A 19,387-nucleotide genomic window follows, 5' to 3' on the forward strand; every position below is an offset into this window, starting at 1 on the left:
CTATTAGAACTCGGTAAACCTAAAATCCTGCCTAACTTCAGGTGTGAAATTAATCACCCTTCTGGATTCTGAATGCAGGTATGGAGGGTGGGGTTTTTTTCCCTCCTTCTGAGCCCCAAATGAGGAATTTTCAGATCTGTACCAGTTTTCTTCCTCAACACAGAGCCTTGTGAAAAAGACAAGAACAAACTCTTCTTTTCCTTTTTACTCAAAATAACTTGAAAAACAGAAAACTTCCTAAGGGAAGTGCAGCATTGCCTTTATCATGACAGTTCAGAACACCTCTGCAATGTTCTGATTTCCTGCCTCACCCCAATGGAGTTAGGATTCCAGCATCGACAACTTCCTTCCAGCTGTTTTTAAAAATCTATGTACAGTACAGTTTGTATTTCTTGTAAGTAGAGACGTACTGCTGAGATTGCAAAGTTCTCAGGGTGGGAAACATTTTAAAATATTCCTTTTTCACGTTAAACAATACTTACTGAAAGTATTGTGAAGTTGTTAACTGAACACTAAAGTTAGAAAAATTATACAAGTCAGCTTACCCAAGGAAATCCCAATGAATTTATTCACTTTTTTTTTTTTTTTAAGATGTGAATTGCCATGTGAATGAGCATGCAGCATCATGGGTTTCACAAACTCAGCCCTAGAGAAAAAAGCATTATCTGTACTTTCAGGAAACTACACAAGTAGTATTTGAAATCTCATAACAATTTTAAAAATGAAATCTCACACTGTTGTCATCTATATATCGCCAAAGTAAAACATCATCACAGGAAAATTTGAGTTAATACAAATTTTTTTGAGTTGTATTAACTCAAAAAATTAATGAATATTCATTTCTTTCTCGTGATAAAATCCTGCAGCTTATATCTGATACACAGTAGGTAATTAGTGTAGAACAGCTCTTTATTATGTTTCTCTGTGTATCTCTATGTAAATGTCTGTGTATACATGTGACTGTGTGGGGGTAAACAGAAGGAAGGAGCCGGTTGTCTCTAAGATACATTGTCTCTGATGTATCTGAGATTTACTGTCTTGCTGTCTCTGAGATACCTAGTCTCTAATACAAAGCACAGTGGCTTTAAAAAAAAGAAACTTTTTTGCCTGAATTCCACCTCAAAAATGAAATTTTTGCCTGAGGCGAAACCATATAAAAATGAAAGAAAAATTTTGTGAAAGTTATCTTCCTTTACCATTGTCAATGCACCTTCATGTTCTCTTTTCTCGTCTATTTCCCTAAAAAACAAATGCTGGTAGTGACCTACTAAATTAATTTGAGATCCCACTAATATAGCCCCTAGCAGGTTAAAAACCAAGGTTGTGTTGCATTTCTGAAACCTTGATGTACTTTCGAACCATTACTCAGTCATTTCGGGTGAGGTCAGGATTGTGCATTTCTACCAGGCTTCTAGGCAATGTCCGTGCACAAGGCAGGACTCAAGACCGTGCTCTTGGTGTGTGAGGATGGATTTTAGAAAGGTCTCCTTCTGGCTTTAAGAAGGAACAAGCTACATCTCTTCACTAAAAGAGATAAAAACTTTTGATTTCCAATTCAGTATCTGCTCAGGATCACAACATGTTAGAGTTGAGAGAAGACATCAGAGATAATGCAATCTGGTAATTCTCAATTGGAAGCATAACAGAATCTTGAGAAATGGTTGTGGGGGTTTACAGTATTTTAATTTTTATCAAAGGGAGCTTGGCTTTAATAACATTGAGGAACAATGATCTAATCTAACCCCTCAACCCAGAAAAGTCAAAGCATATATCCAAGGTCATACAGCTAATTCAAGGCAGAACTAGGTCTCCATTCCCACCACTACTGTCAAAAGGCACCAGCCCTTCTTTGTTCCAAGGATTGTACAAAAAATGATGGCACATGTCAAGTTTTCTTAATGAGTTTTAAAAAGGGAAATTGATATGGTAGTCTTATTAAGGCATCACAGAAAAAGTATGTATTTTGTATGGCCTCTTTTATCCCTCATATTTCATCTGTCAACTTCTAGATGACTTACTTGGATGCCCATGTCTGTGTTAGACATTTAGATTCCCGCTTAAAAAAAAGAAAAGAGAAGGAAAGGAAATTCACAGCATCTATTACATTTATAATCCAAAACTCCTAAAAAATTATGAATGGCACCATTTCTATCTGTACATATTAAAACTTTGTGAATAGCATGCATCACCATTATCTGACCATCTATCTACAAGAAGATACAAAAATCAAACAGATTAATTACAGCAGCTTGTTGCCTTTCTGTCAGAGAAGTGTATTTAGGGTGAACTGGCAATTTAATAGGCTTAGATTAGAAACCTTTGAAGAATCATCAGAATTGTCCCCTCACTGTCTGATTTCCTTATATATTCACAGAATTCATATACTTAAAACAAGTAACTTCAGCCTCTCAGTTTCCTTATAAAGAAAAAAGAGAGATCTGTACAACTTTTCCTTTTGTGTATTCCGGCGTTGGCTTTTATCCTGAAGTTTGCCATGATTACGTTCATATTAATTCTCTAAGGTGAGCTGATTTTCCTCAACAGTCCAAAAAGGTATGCAAACCTTGCTCCCAGCAGCTCATTGGTATACTCTGGAAAGCTGTTACTTACTGTCTTGATCTGACTAAGCATTTCCCCATTTTTGCAGGTACAAGCTTTCAGACATGTCCTATCTCTCTTTATCGATACTGCATATTCGGACTGAGTACCCACGGCTACTTAGAGCTTGAGACCGGCCCTTTTTTTTTTTTTTACAGAGCCAGCCCATGCACTACTGTCTAATCATTTCAGGAGTGATGCTATCAACCTTGGAGTACCAAGACACGTTGGAATCTAACCAACTCCTGGCACGGTTCACCCCTCTCTTCATCTTTCCTCAAGCAGATAAACTGAAGAAGAAGTGCATTCTGCGGTAAGTAGAATCTGGGAAACGGTTTCAATATTTACAAAAACCAGATGCAATTCTGTTTTTCTTTCAGTCTCAAATTGTTTCACAACACTCTTTGTTTAGAGTAGGGAGTTATTACTCAAGATGAAAAAGAGTGAGGCTATTAATCTTCCTGAACACCTTTTTCTGTTGCTAAACTTAATCACAATGCACCAGCTCCATCACTGCTACCAAAATGAGCTAAATGTACATACTGCTAGTTATTACATTTCCAGAGGAAGTTTCTTTTCCAAGGAACTTGGGCAATCAAGTTACAGCTCTCTGGCATGGAGACCCAGAACTTCCACGTGCGTGGCGGGGTCAGATGTGGGGATCACGTGCCCCACAGCAGCACAGCACGTAGACGTTACACTTGGGTTCTACAATCCCTTTTTCTTCTCATTATACTTGGTTTCATTATAATAGCAAATAAAATATCTTTTACCTTTGAGGCACATAATCAAACATGCAATCTTTCACTCCTGTCACAATTCCAGGTTAACCTAATTAGTGACAGGTATCCATACTGGGTCTCACAAGTCTCTGGCCTTCCAAATGCACAAAACAAGAAAACATCACCACCCATTCCCACCAACCACAAAGAAACATTTACGAAGAAAATCGTGTCTAAATGGAAACTGACTTAAGAGACTCACACTCAATGACCAGTGACAGGAGACCAGCTCTCCTCACCTCCCCACCTAATCCAAAGCAGCCAGCGAGCATTTCCAGCACAGGAAAGGGAAAAACAGGCCAGAGCCCAAACACCGCTGTGGCCCCCTGCCCAGACAGAGCAGAGAGGAACAAAGGCCCAGGTGTGGCCTGCAGCTACACCAGATCACTGAATTCAGTGAACACTGAGCAGTGGAATCAAAACTTCAGAGCACTCCTACGTTATCAAATCATTTTCCTAAAAAAGAAATAAATGCCAGAGGGGAACACAATTTTTAATTTTCTCTTGCTCCACAGAGACGTCACAAGCCCTAAAATTCACGTTCTTTGGATGTTTTCTTTACATTTTGGATCCAGATCTAATCTCAGAATGGTACTCTCTTCCCAATTTAAAAATCAGAGCATAGAGCAAAAGAGTGAACTAAGAAGAACGGTGGATTTTATTTTAAGGATCAGCATCAGGCAATGTACCTTCTCACATGGAAGAAAAATCAGGAACGAACAGGCAGCCTTCCTTGCCTGCACCATGGCCAGGAAGCTGATGCAGCAGGCCCACACCTCAGGGCAGTGGAGGACTACAGCAGCTACCCTGTGCTCCCCTCTTGGAACCCAGCAGTCGGTTCTAGTACAGAAGAACTGCTCAAAGTAAAACGTCACCCTACTTTCAGAAGAACTTCCATCACCACGGAAACTGAGAAGATACAAATCTAAAGGAGAGTTTAGTCTGGCTGGATATGTTTTTTAAAAGGCAATTCTGTAAATTATAAATATCGGGGTCAGAATTTATCCATCAAACCTTGGACAGGTCACCTCACTCTGAGGTCCCTGGAAATACATGTGGGAACCCTGCCTGAATTACACACTAGCTACATCTCCATTCTTCCTTACTGCAAAGCCCAATTCTTACCTTGCAGTGACAACTGATGTGCAAATCCCTGCTAGCGGGCTTTCCAGAAATAGATAGAAAGCCAAGACCAATGTTTTCCCCTTAACTGAAGGGGGTAGGTTGTAGCCATTTGCTTACTCATTTTAGTTGGAGCTATAGTATTTTATCTTTTTCTTACTCTCAAAGTAATCTAGGTAATCTTTTTTTTTTTTTTAATTTTTTTTTTTCCAACGTTTATTTATTTTTGGGACAGAGAGAGACAGAGCATGAACAGGGGAGGGGCAGAGAGAGAGGGAGACACAGAATCGGAAACAGGCTCCAGGCTCTGAGCCATCAGCCCAGAGCCTGACGCGGGGCTCGAACTCATGGACCGCAAGATCGTGACCTGGCTGAAGTCAGACGCTTAACCGACTGCGCCACCCAGGCGCCCCATAGGTAATCTTTAAACATAGCTAGATAAGCAAAAACCAAAGGGGGGAAAACCATTTTAAGCCAAGACAACTTAACTGAAAACATTTTTCCCCCTAGAGAAATGTGTGTTATTCATAGTACTAATCATTAACATTGTTGACCATTTATCACGTTTCTGGTACCAAGCTAAGTGCTTTGTATTTATTGTTTCATTTAACCAAAACAGGGTAGGTATGATTATCACCATTATACAGTTAAGAAAACAGAAGATAAAGGACTTTCCCAAGGTCACTGAGGAGGTAGCAGTCTGGTAGTGAGATAAGGTCTGTCTGACTACATGTTTAGGAGCTAAGCAGAAGGGAAAATGGTAATATGGGACGTATGCCGTTAAGTTTCACTGTTTCGGTGGCCTGGTTGATACACAATTGCTCTAATTAAGGCTTTTGGTCATGGTTACTGTCACAGTTACTAAAAATCTTCCTAACACCCATCAGTAAAACAAAACCAAAAGGTTTGGCTCAAGAAAGTGGTTGCCAAACAGCGAAACTCAGTGACACGTCCTTCTTTACTCTAAAACTAACAGTACAACATTATTGTGAAGGAATATTGCTGGAAAATACTCAGGCAACTTGCTTTCCTTTAGATCTTCTCAATATAGGATATGTAATCTCAACACATGTTTAACACTTTCTAATATGATATTTCTATGTTTGAATTAAAGAACAAATCTCCCCCATTAACCTGTAAGCCTTTTGAGTACACATGGTCACGCCCTGTCTGATAATCCCACTCTGCACCTCGGACCCAGGGCTTTGTGCATTTGATGAGGAAATAAATAATAAGACTGGCATATGTCAGAAAGCATGTAACTGTGGCAGGGATTAAAACACTGTATGCTGAACAGCTCTCTGGTACAAGGAGGTAAGAGGAGTCAGCAAGAGTAAGATGGGGGAGGAACCTAAGTATTTTGGAAAGGAGTCTGACATCTAGGCTGAAATACATCAATCATATCATTTTTTTTAACTGAAACAAGACCTCTACTTACACTGGAATTCTGTTCTATTTCCTCTCTAGACTGAAGCATCTCGGGAACAATGTCCCAACACTATGACTTTTAAAATTCCTACTTTAGACTTCAAGACACCAGGGACAGTAGACAAATTATGATTGATAGTGAGAATTATAATTCAGAGAAAAATAGGAGTCCTAATAATCTTAATCGTATTGCCTCTGGATACATCAGATCTGTGGGAATCTGTCTTTTCAAAACAGATTAATCAGAATTACTATAAACCTTCAAGAAGATGTAATCACTTTGGGATCCTACTGCCTTTGGTAATGGCCACATCTGGTCAGGCAGTTGTTATTCATTCTTGCCAGGATTCGCTTTATTAGACTCTCAATTGAAAAATGACACCTTCGCTCCAATCCTTTTAATTGATTTTTAACCTTAGAGAAGTGTAAGCGAGAGAGTTATTTAGAAGACTAACTTCTTAATGGAGTCATCTAAGTGGTCTGGTAAAATTCTTTCGGATGAATGGATACCCCCGCCCCTTCCAGCAGGGCTCTAAAAAAAAAAGAAAGAAAGAAAAAGAAAAACGCTACTCCTTGAGATGCACTGCACCTCTTTATATAAAATTAATTCAATATAAGTGTAGCCATGCTAATACAATTTAATGTAATTAGTTTCCATGAGGAAATTTAAAACTCATTTTGTACACTAACTACAACATTATATACCTGCATTAAGCTATTCAAAAGTTAAAAGATAAAATAGAAGTGGAGAGAAAGTGGGAAATGGCTGTATTAGTTTCCTAGGGCTAGTGTGGCTTACAACAACAGATATTTACTCTCTCACAGTTATGGAAGCCAGAAGTCTGACATCAAGGTGTCAATGCTCTCTTGGAAAGCTCTAGGGGCAAATCCTTCTTTGCTCCTCTGGTTTCTGGCAGCTCCTACTGTTCTTTGCCTCTTGGTGGCATAATCCCAATGCAGCCTCTACGTCACATGGCCATCTCTTTGTGTCTCTCTGTGTCTTACCCTCTTTTTATAAAGAGACTGGCCACTGGATTTAAAGCCTACCTTAAATCCACTTTGACTTCATAGCAAGATACTTCAACTAATGACATCTGCAAAGATCTTATTTCCAAATGAAATCACATTCTGAAGCTCTTGTTAGATATGAATTTGGGGGCACAGTATTCAATCTACTACAGCAGCTTTCTCTAAAGGTCGATTTTGACTCTCTTAACCTTACTTTTAAAAACTTGGGATACATAATCAAAACACGTAAGAGTGCTGCACCTGGCTGGCTCAGTTGGGAGAGCATGCAACTCGTGATCTCAGGGCCATGAGTCTGAGCCCCGGTTGGTATAGAGATTACTTAAATAAAACTTAAAAAAACAACAACAACAACAACAAAAAACGTGTAGAGGTGCCTGGGTGTCTCAGTCGGTTAAGCATCCGACTTTGCCTCAGGTCATGATCTCACAGTCTGTCAGTTCCAGCCCTGTGTCGGGCTCTGAGCTGTCAGCTCAGAGCCCGGAGCTTGCTTCAGATTCTGCGTCTCCCTCTCTCTCTGCCCCTCCCCGGCTCACACTCTGTTTCTCTCAAAAAATAAATAAGCATTAAAAAAAAAAAAAGTGTAGAGGATTATTTTACATAAGCACCCACCAAGTTATATTACCAATAATTCTTTAACCATAATTAGATCCAGAAAGAAACTTATGGGTCATCTTGCCCAGCCTCATATCCAAACTAAGAGGTCTTCCTATGGTGTAGAAATTGGGGGTGAAGGCAGGGCATCATTACAGACCAGCAGATGCCCCAATTTGACATTTCTAATTGCTACAACATATAGGTTGTCATAATTTAAATCTTTAATGATAGCTATTATCCCTCCAGTGATATTCCTTTAAGGCTACAGACAAATGACAATAACCAACAACTCTGGTCAAAACAACTTCTAAGGAGGCAATATAGCAATTAGAGTTGAAAGGATGGATTCGGAAATCAGACTGCCTCAGTTCAGATCCCACCACCGCCATTCACTATGACCCTGGGCAAATGATTTCACATCCGTACGTTTCATCTCTTCATCTGTTAAGTGAGGACGATAGCATCTATTCTAGCTTGCAGAATGGTTACAAAGATTGCACAAGTTCATCAGGGTAAAATGCCCAACCCACAAGGAGTGCTCAGTAACTGCCAGCTGCACTTGAGTTCATCTTTCTCAATATCCAGATGGCCGTGAGGGCTCAGCCCAGTGCAGGCACCCCTAGACTGAATCTTAAAACTGACTAATAAGTAGTTTTCTCAGTCCTTCTCCTGCTACTCTGAGGCTCTTTCGCCCATAAAAATGAGGGGAAAAAATGGAGAAAACTAAAAACAAAAATGAGTTCAAAGTGGAAGTTGCTGCAAAAGGCAGGTAAAATGGGGGGTGGGGACATTGGGGAGGATTTCCCAGGAAAGGCTCCCTGGAAAAGCTGGCCTGATCAAATCTGATCAGTCCTCATATTCCCTGGACTTTTTTACTTAGGTTAGGTTTACCACTTGAAATTCTAACTAGGGATGCATTAAGTTACGGCCCCTCTTTGAAATACCAGAACTTGCAAGCTACAATGTGGGGAGAGAGTCATCACTTAGGACAGCTGAGAAAAGCATCGGCAAGACGATTTAAAGGCGGGCCTATGTTCCGTTTGAGTCAACTTGAATAACTTCTGTTATTCTCAATCTTCGGAGAGAGAAGAGGAAGAGTACAAAAGGCCATCTGATTTACATTTTTCATTATGATTATTAGAAGTGAGAAAGCGATTTTTTCCCTCTACTTAATGTACCACATGACAATGCTTTGCTCACAGAGATGCATAACTGGAGCTGTCGCTACCAGTTCTGAAATTCCATTAGAACACTACGGGCTTTGAAGGTAACCTGGGGTTCTAACTACTATTAATAATACTTCAACAGGAAAACCTGAGAACTAAACTACCAAATCCAACGCTTCTGTGAAAACAAACAAACAAACAAAAAAAACAGTGTCCTAATTAAAAAAAAAAACTCACCATAGAGATGAACTTTTGGATTAGAACTTTTAATGTCTATGCAGTAGGATGATCTCATTTTTTTTTTTATCTAAATACGTAATTTTATTAAATGTAGGCAAAGCTATATTAATGGTCTAAGCAGCGAAGTCAGTTTGTTGGCTAATACTCATTTACGGCCAAACCAACCACACATGCCTTTTTACACACTTAGTTATATTCCATTTCCCTCAGTATTTTTCACTGAACTGTTAAGACTTTGATTATTTATTCCTTTTAACCCTCCTTTTGTTAAACTGCGCCTATTTTCCAGTGTGCTGGTATCTTCGTGCTAATTGTTATTCTACACAGATCACCATGCCTCCTAGCTGGACATCATCTGAAGAACCGAGAAGCATGTTTCCTACATGGCATACAAGTTGCTGTTTTCAACAAATTTTATCACAGGATATTCACTGTCTGGCTTTTCAAATCCTAAGACTGCCCTCATCTCTTGATTTTCCTGGTTGCTTTTCCTTTTCTAGCTGCTCAAAAAACCTATATACAGTTGTCAATACAGAAGTTCAAATTATCACAATCCTGTCACTCGCTACAGTAAGCAGGGCTGGGGAGGTGGTTAACAGTGAAGAAAAGGCTGAGGCAAGTAAAACTGCACTACAGTAACCATTCTTTTCATCACACTGATTCTCTCTGTATTCTTTCCCTTAGGAGGGAGGAGAAAGAATTGGGAAAATCTCAAATTTTAGCAGGAGCTTTTTATTAGTAAATGTTATTTCCTAATATTAACAGTAACTGCTAAGTTTTGTGGACTGTGGCTGAGCAAGCAGAGGAAGTGTATTTGAAAATACAAGGAGCAGGTGCCACTGTCTGATGGGACAGTCCTTCACCTGGCGATGATTATACATCCATCCAACTGGGGCAGGAGATGGGGGTGGCGGTGGGGGTCTCTGCAGTGGTGTCAGCCCCGTCCGTGCTGTCAATGGCAGTCTTGCCCACTCGGGGTGTAGAGCAGAGAGGGTAAGGAAAAGGGTCAAAGAAAGACAGAAAATGGAAACTGACTCTCATCACGCACTATATTTCGGGCTCTGAAATGTTCAGAATTTCTCCTCCCCCCCAACAAGGCAACACACAGACAGAAATGGTATCTACTTCCCCCAAGCCCCCAACACACAAACACACCACAGGGAGTTACTTTAAAGAGAAGAGAAGAGGGGAGGGGGGAGGGGAGGGGAGGGGAGGGGAGGGGGGAGGGGAGGGGAGGGGGGGGGAGGGGAGGGGAGAGGAGGGGAGGGGAGGGGAGAGGAGAGGAGAGGAGAGGAGAGGAGAGGAGAGGAGAGGAAAGGAATCCATGGCAAAAATTTGACAGGAAAAAAAAGAAAAAGCTTGTCTGTATCCTGAATTTCAAAGATTTCCATCTGGTCCTTACGGCTTCTGCTTGACCCTGGAATCCTAGTTGGCTCAACACAGTAACAGACGCCTGCGAAACCACTTCCAGTTTCTTATAGAAATTCAGAACGGCTCAAATGCATCAGCCCGGCTAAGTCCAGTACTCTGGCCAACCAAGTTTCCAAGGGACACGCGTGGTTAGTTTTTCTGACGTCAGTCTTAAGAGATGTATCCCAATTTTTCTTTGGACCCAATTTTGACTTGGTTACTCATAAATTTGTCATTCTCTACTTGGCACCCATTTACATTTCCTGCCTGCATCATCTGTGGACTTAAAAGATCACTGCTTTATAAGACAGCTCATTCTTCATCACTGAAAGATTCAAACAAGCAGAGCTTCTCTGAGGATTATTTTACCCCAGTGGTCCTTAGATTTCAGTGAGCTTCTAAATCACTTGGAGACCTTAAAATAGCCCCACAGTGTCTGAGGATGCCTGACGCAGTGGGACCCCAAAATGTACATTTTTAATGAGAACCCCAGGAGATTCTGATGCATGTAGCCCTGGGACCACACTTTAGGAAATGCCTCTAAAAAAGGTAGAACCAAGATAGTGTGTCTTTGAAATTTAGAGTCCTGGTGTTCCTCCTACTGGGGGGTGGGGGGAGAAGTCTATTCTATGGTCTCTACAGCTGATCTGAATCTTCCGGGCACTGGGGCTCTCCTACTCCCTTATGCCCCAGCACCCTGACTTTGTGACTATGCAGACTACGCCACTCCCAAAGTGGCCACCATCTTGTCCCCTGCTCTCCACAGTGTCTATCTTTCAACTCATCCAAATGACACTTGATCCTTTCACTGGCCAACAGGAAAAGGCGTCTCCTGGTTCTAAAACTGCACACTCTCTGGCCACACCCTCCAGATCCTCTTTTGCATCAGCTGATCTGAGCAATTTCCGGTTCCTTGATCTGACAGTTCTGACCAACCCTCCCTCAGATGTGAGAGGGTTTCCTGGCTCTTCACTAATTGACATGCAGAGTTCACTGTCCAGTTCTAGGTTAACAACTCTATGTACGTACTTCACTGGGTACAAACAAATACAAACCCTCACCTTGGATGATGCCCCTGGAGGAGGTCTTCCACAGTGCCCCTCCTACACAACAAGACCTTTCTGTTCCTATTCAGTCATGCAGTGAATTCCATACGTGTTCATTTTACAAACCGTCTCAATCCTTACTTTAGTTTTTGTGACTGTTTGTGGCCAAAAACCTCAGAAGGTGGTTGCTTTCGTAAACCCAACAACCTCATTTTGGGCAGAAATGTACATTCTCTGACACACAGCACTGCAGTCACTGATAAATTCTTGCTGAAATAATGACTAATAAATAAGTATGCTCAACTTCACACACTGGATGTGCTGAAAAATTCTACATGACCAAATCCAAGCTTTAAATGCAGCAAGGAAACAGGACTTTGAAAGAAAACTTGAGAAGAAAACCAGCAAATGTTGTGCCCCGAATATATATTTAAAATGCTACGCTACATAGGCTGAATGTTACAAAGAAATACAGGTTCCAGTGCTCAAAAATATGAAGTAAACTAGTTGGTAATGAGAAACACACTCAAACAGAAGAACAACTCATCAATTAAGCAAAATTCATATATAATTTACAAAAGGAAGAGAAATAACTGATTTACTGTTTTTGTAAAGAAAAAAACTAATTTATTGTTTTTTAAAAAAACTGCTGGCATTCAAGATGTGTCCCAGGTTTCAAAGGGAAAAGAAAAGAAAAGCAAAAAGAAAAAAAAAGAAAAGAAAGAAGAAAAGGGGCATCTGGGTGGCTCAGTCTGTTAAGCATCCGACTTGGGCTCGGGTCATGATCTCATGGTTCAGGAGTTTAAGCCCTGAGTCGGGGTCTCTGCTGTCAGTACAGAGCCCATTTGGGATTCTCTGTCTCCCACTCTCTCTGCCCCTCCCTGGCTCTCGCGAGTACTCTATCTCCCTGTCAAGCAATAAATAAACATTAAAAAAAAAAAAAAAAAAGAAAGAAAAGAAGGGAGAACAAGAGAAGGTTGAGAATAACCAAAGTGAGGTACCTCTAATGGAGCCTATGAACATCCTTAAATTTTTGTATAAGACTCAAGAGGCTTTAATATCACTTCATATTTCCACAGAACTACAGCTCTATAATAGCTTTCAAAACAATACTTGCAAATGACAAGAACCTTGCTGTTATGAAGGACTTACCTCATAACTACAGTAACTCATTCCCATTCCAAGTCCCTAGAGGTAACCTGATGCCTTAATGGGTAGTGGTGCAAATCATCCTCTCCTCAATAGAAAGGGCATTACTGCTTCTCCACTCCGCCTACACACAAACCCCAACTGAGATGTAGTTGATAGAAAACCATCTCATCAGAATTCTGTCTTAATGTAATAGCAGGAACTGAAAAAAAAGGAGACTAAGCACAGTGATCATCTTCCTGGAAAAGGCAGACCTTAAATTTCAACTTAAAGAAGAGAGGAATGTGAACTTGAAGAGAAGAGAATAGAGTTCTGTGGCCATTTGTGATAGCTCAACGAAAGCTTGGAGGAAAGGAAGGAAAAACAGACTGCAAGAAGCAAGGAAAAGACTTTTGGCTGGAATGCCAGGTACAGACTTGGGCAAAGCCAATCAGAGGAAGGAGCATGTTAGTTACTCAAGGTTCTTGAAGACTATGGTTCATAATGGACATTTCCATAGCTATTTTACATGGTTAATTCTGTAAAGAAATTTCTTTTATCCTATAGGTTGAAAACAACAACAAAAAGTTTCCTTATATGTTGTGCACAACAGGGCCACCAGTACAATACTTCTTTTTGAAAGTTAATATGATCATGAGTCATGAAGCATTTTGGCTTTATCTTGGGCCCACTATGGTGCCCAATTGATGAGTTTTCACTAAGATGAATGAATGTCTGGTACCAGGTTGTTATGAGATGAATTGCCGCTCCCCCCCAAAAGATAACACTGGAGTTCTAACCCACAGTATCTTAGAACATGATCTTATTTGGAGATAGGGTCTTTACAGAGATAATCAAGTTAGGATGAGGTTACTAAGGTGGGCCCTAATCCAATGACTAGATCCTTACAAAAAGGGAAAATCCGGGCATAGAGACAGACACATAGGCAGGAGCATGTCATGTAAAGATTGGGGTTAGGAGAGAGGCCTGGAACAGATTCTTCCCTCGCACCTCCAGAGGGAGCATGGCTCTGCCAACACCTTGATCTTGGACTTCTCTTTCAGGCCTGTGAGAAATAAATTTCTGTTGTTTAAGAACTCAGTTTATAAAATGTCATTACAGCAGCCCTAGCAAACTAATTACACAAGTGCAACAGTAGTTTTGCTTGGACCAGGTTGTTCTGATAATAATTTGTAAAATACAAATTTAGCCAAAAATTATTTTTAAAGAAAAAAATTAACATGTTACTCCCTGGATGCTATTTCTATTTTACCATGGCTCTTGTCTCATCACTTCAGAATTACGGCCAAGCCTTAGCAATTCAAAATACAAAAAATGACTAAGGAAGTATTGATGACACAGATACATGAAGGATGCCTACCCAAACAGAATCAAATAAAATACTTAGTCAAGACTGAGCCTTTAATCTTAAAACCTTCTGGTCAAAGCTATGAATCAGACCTACATTCACTTGGTTTCCTTCTTTGTCTAACCTGTTTTGATGGTGCAAATAAGTATCATTATTATCTGGTTTGAGTTTCATTTTCTTCCAATTCCTTCTGTGTACCTTTTGGTAAAAGAGCCAACAAAGGATTCTATAGATGAGGGGTCTGCAAACTACTGTCCACAGGCCAAATCCCATCTGCCACTTGCTGGAACACACCCATGTCCATTTGTATATGCATTATCTATGGCTGCTTTTGAGCTACAAAGGCAGTGCTGAGTACCTATAAGAGAGACCTTATGGACTGCAAAGACTAAAATATTTACTATCAGGCTCTTCACAGAAAAACATCTGCTGAGCCTAGCTACCCACAGTGCTATGAAAAGTATGAGCAACTCCTATGTAAACCTTTCCTGACTGTTTACCTTGATTGTCAACAATCCCAATTCCACTAATATTTTCCATTCCTAATCCACACATTGAACTAGAGAACAATGAAAAGAAGATCCCCTTTGAACTTGAAATAGCATCTTTTTTGCTTGAATTTGTCTTAATGTTCTCTAGTTTTCCACATCCCTTTTAAAGAATTAAAACCAAATTTGGCAAGGAATTGATGCCAGGAGAGTGGAAGATATACTTTCTTTTCTTCTCTACTCTGCCTTAGTACCCCAGTAAGCAGCTCAATATGGTCTGTTAAAGGGTAGAAGAAATCTAAGGTGACAATCAACACAATGACAAAATTGATCAGCCAACTCAGAATCTTATTTCTACCATGGAATCAAATCAAACGTACCCAGAAATCAAACAGTCTAAATTCAGGTCATCTGGAACATGACAGCTCTAGGTTAAACATGTTGTTACTATGAACTTCTCAAATACCTGCCCTTCATATGGCATTAATTCCCACCTTATATACCTATTTATATACCTGCCCCAGAGCCCCTATTGGACTGTAAAGTTGAGAATAGGACTGTTTATGTATTATTTTCAAGGCCTAACATAGCGGTTGGTCCATAATGGACTCTAAAAAATTAAATGAATGAATAATGATCCAGGCTCGATTTGTTTGAAAAGATCCCAAACTGCCCTGTCAGGATATATGGGTTCTAGTCCTGGTTTTGTTATAAATAAGCAGTGTGATACTGAAACATTCTGACCTCTAAAATAAAGACTTGGAAAAGCTGGTATCTTAAGATTCTTTTAGCACTAATAGTCTATGTTTCTTTTTGTTTTTTTGTGGTACACATGATATAACAGACATTATTTCATATCACTTCATCCAAAACACTAGTATCATCACAGCACTGGATTCATTGAGGGTTAATTTTCATGCTGTGGACACAGAAAGAATCGATGATGGTCTCTGAAAGACACCTGCCCACAAGGCAACTGAGAACCTTAAAATACATAAAAAGAGAAATGTTCCACGTGAACTACTGTGACTGAAATATCTTAATTATAAAAAAGGGGAATAAATTGGCCGTTCACATTTTTCAAGAACACAGAGAAGCATGTCCTGGAGGGGCCTTCCGCACAGCGGGGTTGTAAAGTCTTCACTGTGGTTTCTTCTATACAGGAACTTAACCTAGAAACCACAGAGCAAATTCTGCATGCTGTAATAAGTCAGGCAGGAAGGGGCTAAAAATATGTAAATTTGTCTACCCACAGCCAATTATACCAAAAAAAAAAAAAAAAAAAAAGAAAGAAAGAAACGATAAAACAAATTTAGAGGGCAAGGGAGGGCATTAATAATTAGAATGTGTGGGTTTTCTAGATCACTGATATTTTAAACTAGATTGATTTCCCAAGTCAGTAATCATGATTTCATAAATGCTTCAAGAAGCAATAAAATAGGTGGAAAAATGAACCCTAAGAGACAAGAAATTAAAAACAAAAGAGATGATAGCTGGTAGATTCCAGTTTATTTTGTCCGAATGTAATGTGAAGCATACCATCCCTAAAAGCCCACTTATTCAGAAAATGATTTTTAAAAACCTCATATGAAAACACAGTTATAAGGATGTGCCACACTTGGAACAGCCAAGACTTTTAAGGTAAGGTGGTGGAGAACTAAGAATCAGAAGACAGACTTTTCAAGCTGTGAGACATTGGACAAATCACTCACTGTCTCTGGATTTTAATTTCCTTGTGGGTCAGTTAAAGAGGTTGCACTAGACAGCATCTAAGATCCTTCCAACTCCAAATGCAAAAGGCTCCTTAAATAAATGTCTCCTAAACATGCCCACAGAATATAGGTAGTAACTATTCTAGGACAAGTAGTTCCAAGATCAAGTAATTCTAGGAAATGATGAAATGCACAAAGCTGGACAAATGTCTTTATTGCAGGACTTCTCAGAGACTTTTTTATGCTAATTTATACCATTACTCTCCCAGACAGTACCATATAGTATGTAGTATTTCCCAAGTTTCTTTGAACACTGAATATTTTAATTCTTGGAACACTTTCAACATTTAATAGAATCCGAGTATCTTAGTGAACACAATTTGGGGAAAGCAGCTTTAAACAATACACTTCATGAATTTAAAATCAGACGCTGAAAGAAGCAAAATGGTCACATAATAGTTTAGGGCATCCATTTCAGAAACCGTAATATCACTACAGTGTCGACATGTCACAAAGCACTTTATCTTACATTAACTCATTGACCCTTCACTCTAGAAGTCAGGGATGGAGAGAAGAATCATTTCCATTTTACCAATGAGCACTCAGTTTCACTTCTAGATCTTTCTCATCACAAAGTATTTTCTGCTAATGAACAGAATGATCCATCTTCCACCACTATTATCATTCCAGGCTTTCCTTGACCCATCTTCCAACGTCCTCTTGTGTAAACTGACTTGTTAGGTGACACTCTAAGGAAACAGAGAAGCAGACAGAGCCCCTGTGCCAAGTACTGTGCTAAGAACTGTCACATACATGATTCACCTAATCATCTCAATAACATTAACTATTACATCTAGTTTTGCCTCTGAGGAAAGTAAGACCAAGAAAGTTTAAGCAATGTGTTCACAGAGAGCCTGGGTGGGTCAGTCAGTTGAGCATCCGACTTTGGCTCAGGTCATGATCTTGCGGTCTGTGAGTTCAAGCCCTGTGTCGGGCTCTGTGCTGACAGCTCAGAGCCTGCAGCCTGCTTCAGATTCTGTGTCTCCTTCTCTTTCTCTGCCCCTCTCCTGTTCATGCTCTCTCTGTCTCTCAAAAATAAATAAAAATGTTAAAAAAAAATTAAAAAGAATTAAAAAAAAAAGAAATGTGTTCTCTATAACTGTGAACTAATAAATGATAAAGATCCACACCCATATCCACTTTTTTTTCTGTAAAAGCAATACATGAGATCCTTCCCGCTGATGGAATGGAGAGAGAAGCCCTGGAAGCTGGGTAAGGATCCAGGTTATATATCCAGTCTCTCAGGGATTTGGAGTGAACAACTGAAACTGTCCAGGTTCTGTGAAATGAGGACAAGAGGAAATACCTCACAGAGGTGTTGTAGAATAGAGATGATGAAATGTAAAAGTACTCAGCCATAGGTCCAGTGCACAGAGAGTGCCCAATAAATTTAGCCCCTTCCCTTCAGAACTCACATGCTTTGTGAGGAGAAATAATTAGATAGTTCAGATGCTAAGACGAAAGGCAGAGAAAGGCATATAGGTGTATCTGGAATGGTGTGTAAAGGCTCCTGGAGGAGAGGTCTTAACAAAGCGGTGATGGTGAGAAAGATAGCACTGACAGAGCCAGAAATCCACCTGACTTTCTACTCTGAAGTGAAAAAGAATCTAAGTTTGGACCCAGGAAGGAAGGAAGGAAGGAAGGGAGGGAGGAAGGGAGGGAGGAAGGAAAAGGAAAGGAAGGAGGGATGCCGGCCGGCGAGTTGGTCCAAGAAGTGATGGAGTTGGGATCCACACCCATTTCCACATTTTTTTCTTCAAAAGCAACTCAGATATTCTGAAACAGTTTGACAGTGTATTTTAAAACTTAAGCTGGACTTGTGGTTCAGTTAAAAAAAAATCAGTATTTTATTTTGGTTTGTGGTTCATGGTTCGTTGAAGTCTGTTTGAAATATGATTTGATTTACACAAATATTATAACAGTAGAGATAGGGAGGTATAAACTATACAAGAGCCACATCTGTATAATTATAACCACCTGAGCATTTACTGCCTGCCAGACACATTATCTCATTTAATCCTCCCAGCAGCCCTACAAGGTAACATCCTGAAACTGCTCCACCTTCAAGATCTTGACCCCAGAACGTCCTCTCAAATTTCTCCTTCCTTCACTCCAAAGGACTTGTCTTTTTATCTTATTACAACCTGCATGCCCTTCCCTGTTCCCAAAGTTTATTATGTCTTTTCATTTCACCTGTCTCTTTAACCTCCATAACAGTGCTCTCAATTTTTGTACAGATTCACCTTAGCAATGCCAAACCCTCTTTACCCAGATTCTTTTCCCCCATTTATTGCTGGAAAAGGGTCAAAATATCTTGCCAACTCAGACTATTGAACTCCCAGAGGCCCTCACTACAGCTCAGTCATCTTTTTACTTGATTTGAATACTCACCAAATTCCCAAAAGTAATTATTCCAAATCTTCTGTCATACTCTTTAAGCCTAGAATTACAATCCCTCCCCCACCATCTCTTTTTCAATCTTAAGAGATGACCTAGCCTCTTTACTGAAATCTAAGCTTTTTAAAGGACTGAGTTTCACTGTTCTTCCTACTTCTCCTTGACATCCCTAGCATTCCCAACCTCCTCCTTCCAGTTATCATTGACCTGAAACTCACTCAGATCCCTTTCCTTTAAGACTAACCTTGCGTCAATCTTTCTTAAAGATCTATTTCCACCTATTCCCTCTGTTTTCTATTATCTTGCTCTACCTTACATCCATGGTCAGATACTAAGATAACCCTCCCTCAAGGCTGTCTGAAGGGACTCTTTCCTTTGGACACCTAATTTCTCTAAAGACACACCCTCCTCCCTTATTCACTCCTTAAACCCTCTGGAATGTGCTTTCTACAACCCTCACACCTGCCTTCCCTTCCCTGCCCCACCACACACATACTACTCTATTGAAACTTCTGTTTCAAAGGCTTTCAAAGACCTCCCAATAGATTATTTCCAATAGCCTTTTACTCAGCCTCTGTCTTCCCTGACCTCCAGGAAACCTGTTAACAGAGCTGACCATCTTTTCTTGAAGCTTTGTTCTTCTCGGGCTTTTGTGACACTCTGGATTCCCCCAACATTTCCCGCTACAGAATTTTTGTTTCCCCAGGTCTATCCAGACTCCTCTGGACATACTGTTTCCCCGGAGTGCTTTAACCTATACGCAGTGCTCCACCTCTTCAGTTTCAGGAGGTTCTGAGTATTGTGTCCACAGCTCCAGT

At 40.1% G+C, this 19,387-nt stretch overlaps 1 protein-coding gene across 22 annotated transcripts in view; it reads right to left on the minus strand.

Annotated features, from left to right (window-relative positions):
• RBMS1 (RNA binding motif single stranded interacting protein 1) overlaps window positions 1–19,387 on the minus strand; it is a 219,520-nt gene that overhangs the window by 102,829 nt on the left and 97,304 nt on the right. The window contains exon 1 of one of the 22 annotated variants that reach the window (XM_045479984.1): window positions 12,568–12,609. The exons of the other annotated variants lie outside the window; for them this stretch is intronic. Within the exon in view, the coding sequence (XP_045335940.1) occupies window positions 12,568–12,594 (27 nt within the window). The 5' untranslated portion in view covers window positions 12,595–12,609. Of the gene's footprint in view, window positions 1–12,567; window positions 12,610–19,387 lie in introns of those variants that run through there. 22 annotated transcript variants of the gene reach the window in all.

Source organism: Leopardus geoffroyi, chromosome C1 (assembly GCF_018350155.1).
Source record: "Leopardus geoffroyi isolate Oge1 chromosome C1, O.geoffroyi_Oge1_pat1.0, whole genome shotgun sequence".
Lineage (NCBI taxonomy): Eukaryota > Metazoa > Chordata > Mammalia > Carnivora > Felidae > Leopardus > Leopardus geoffroyi.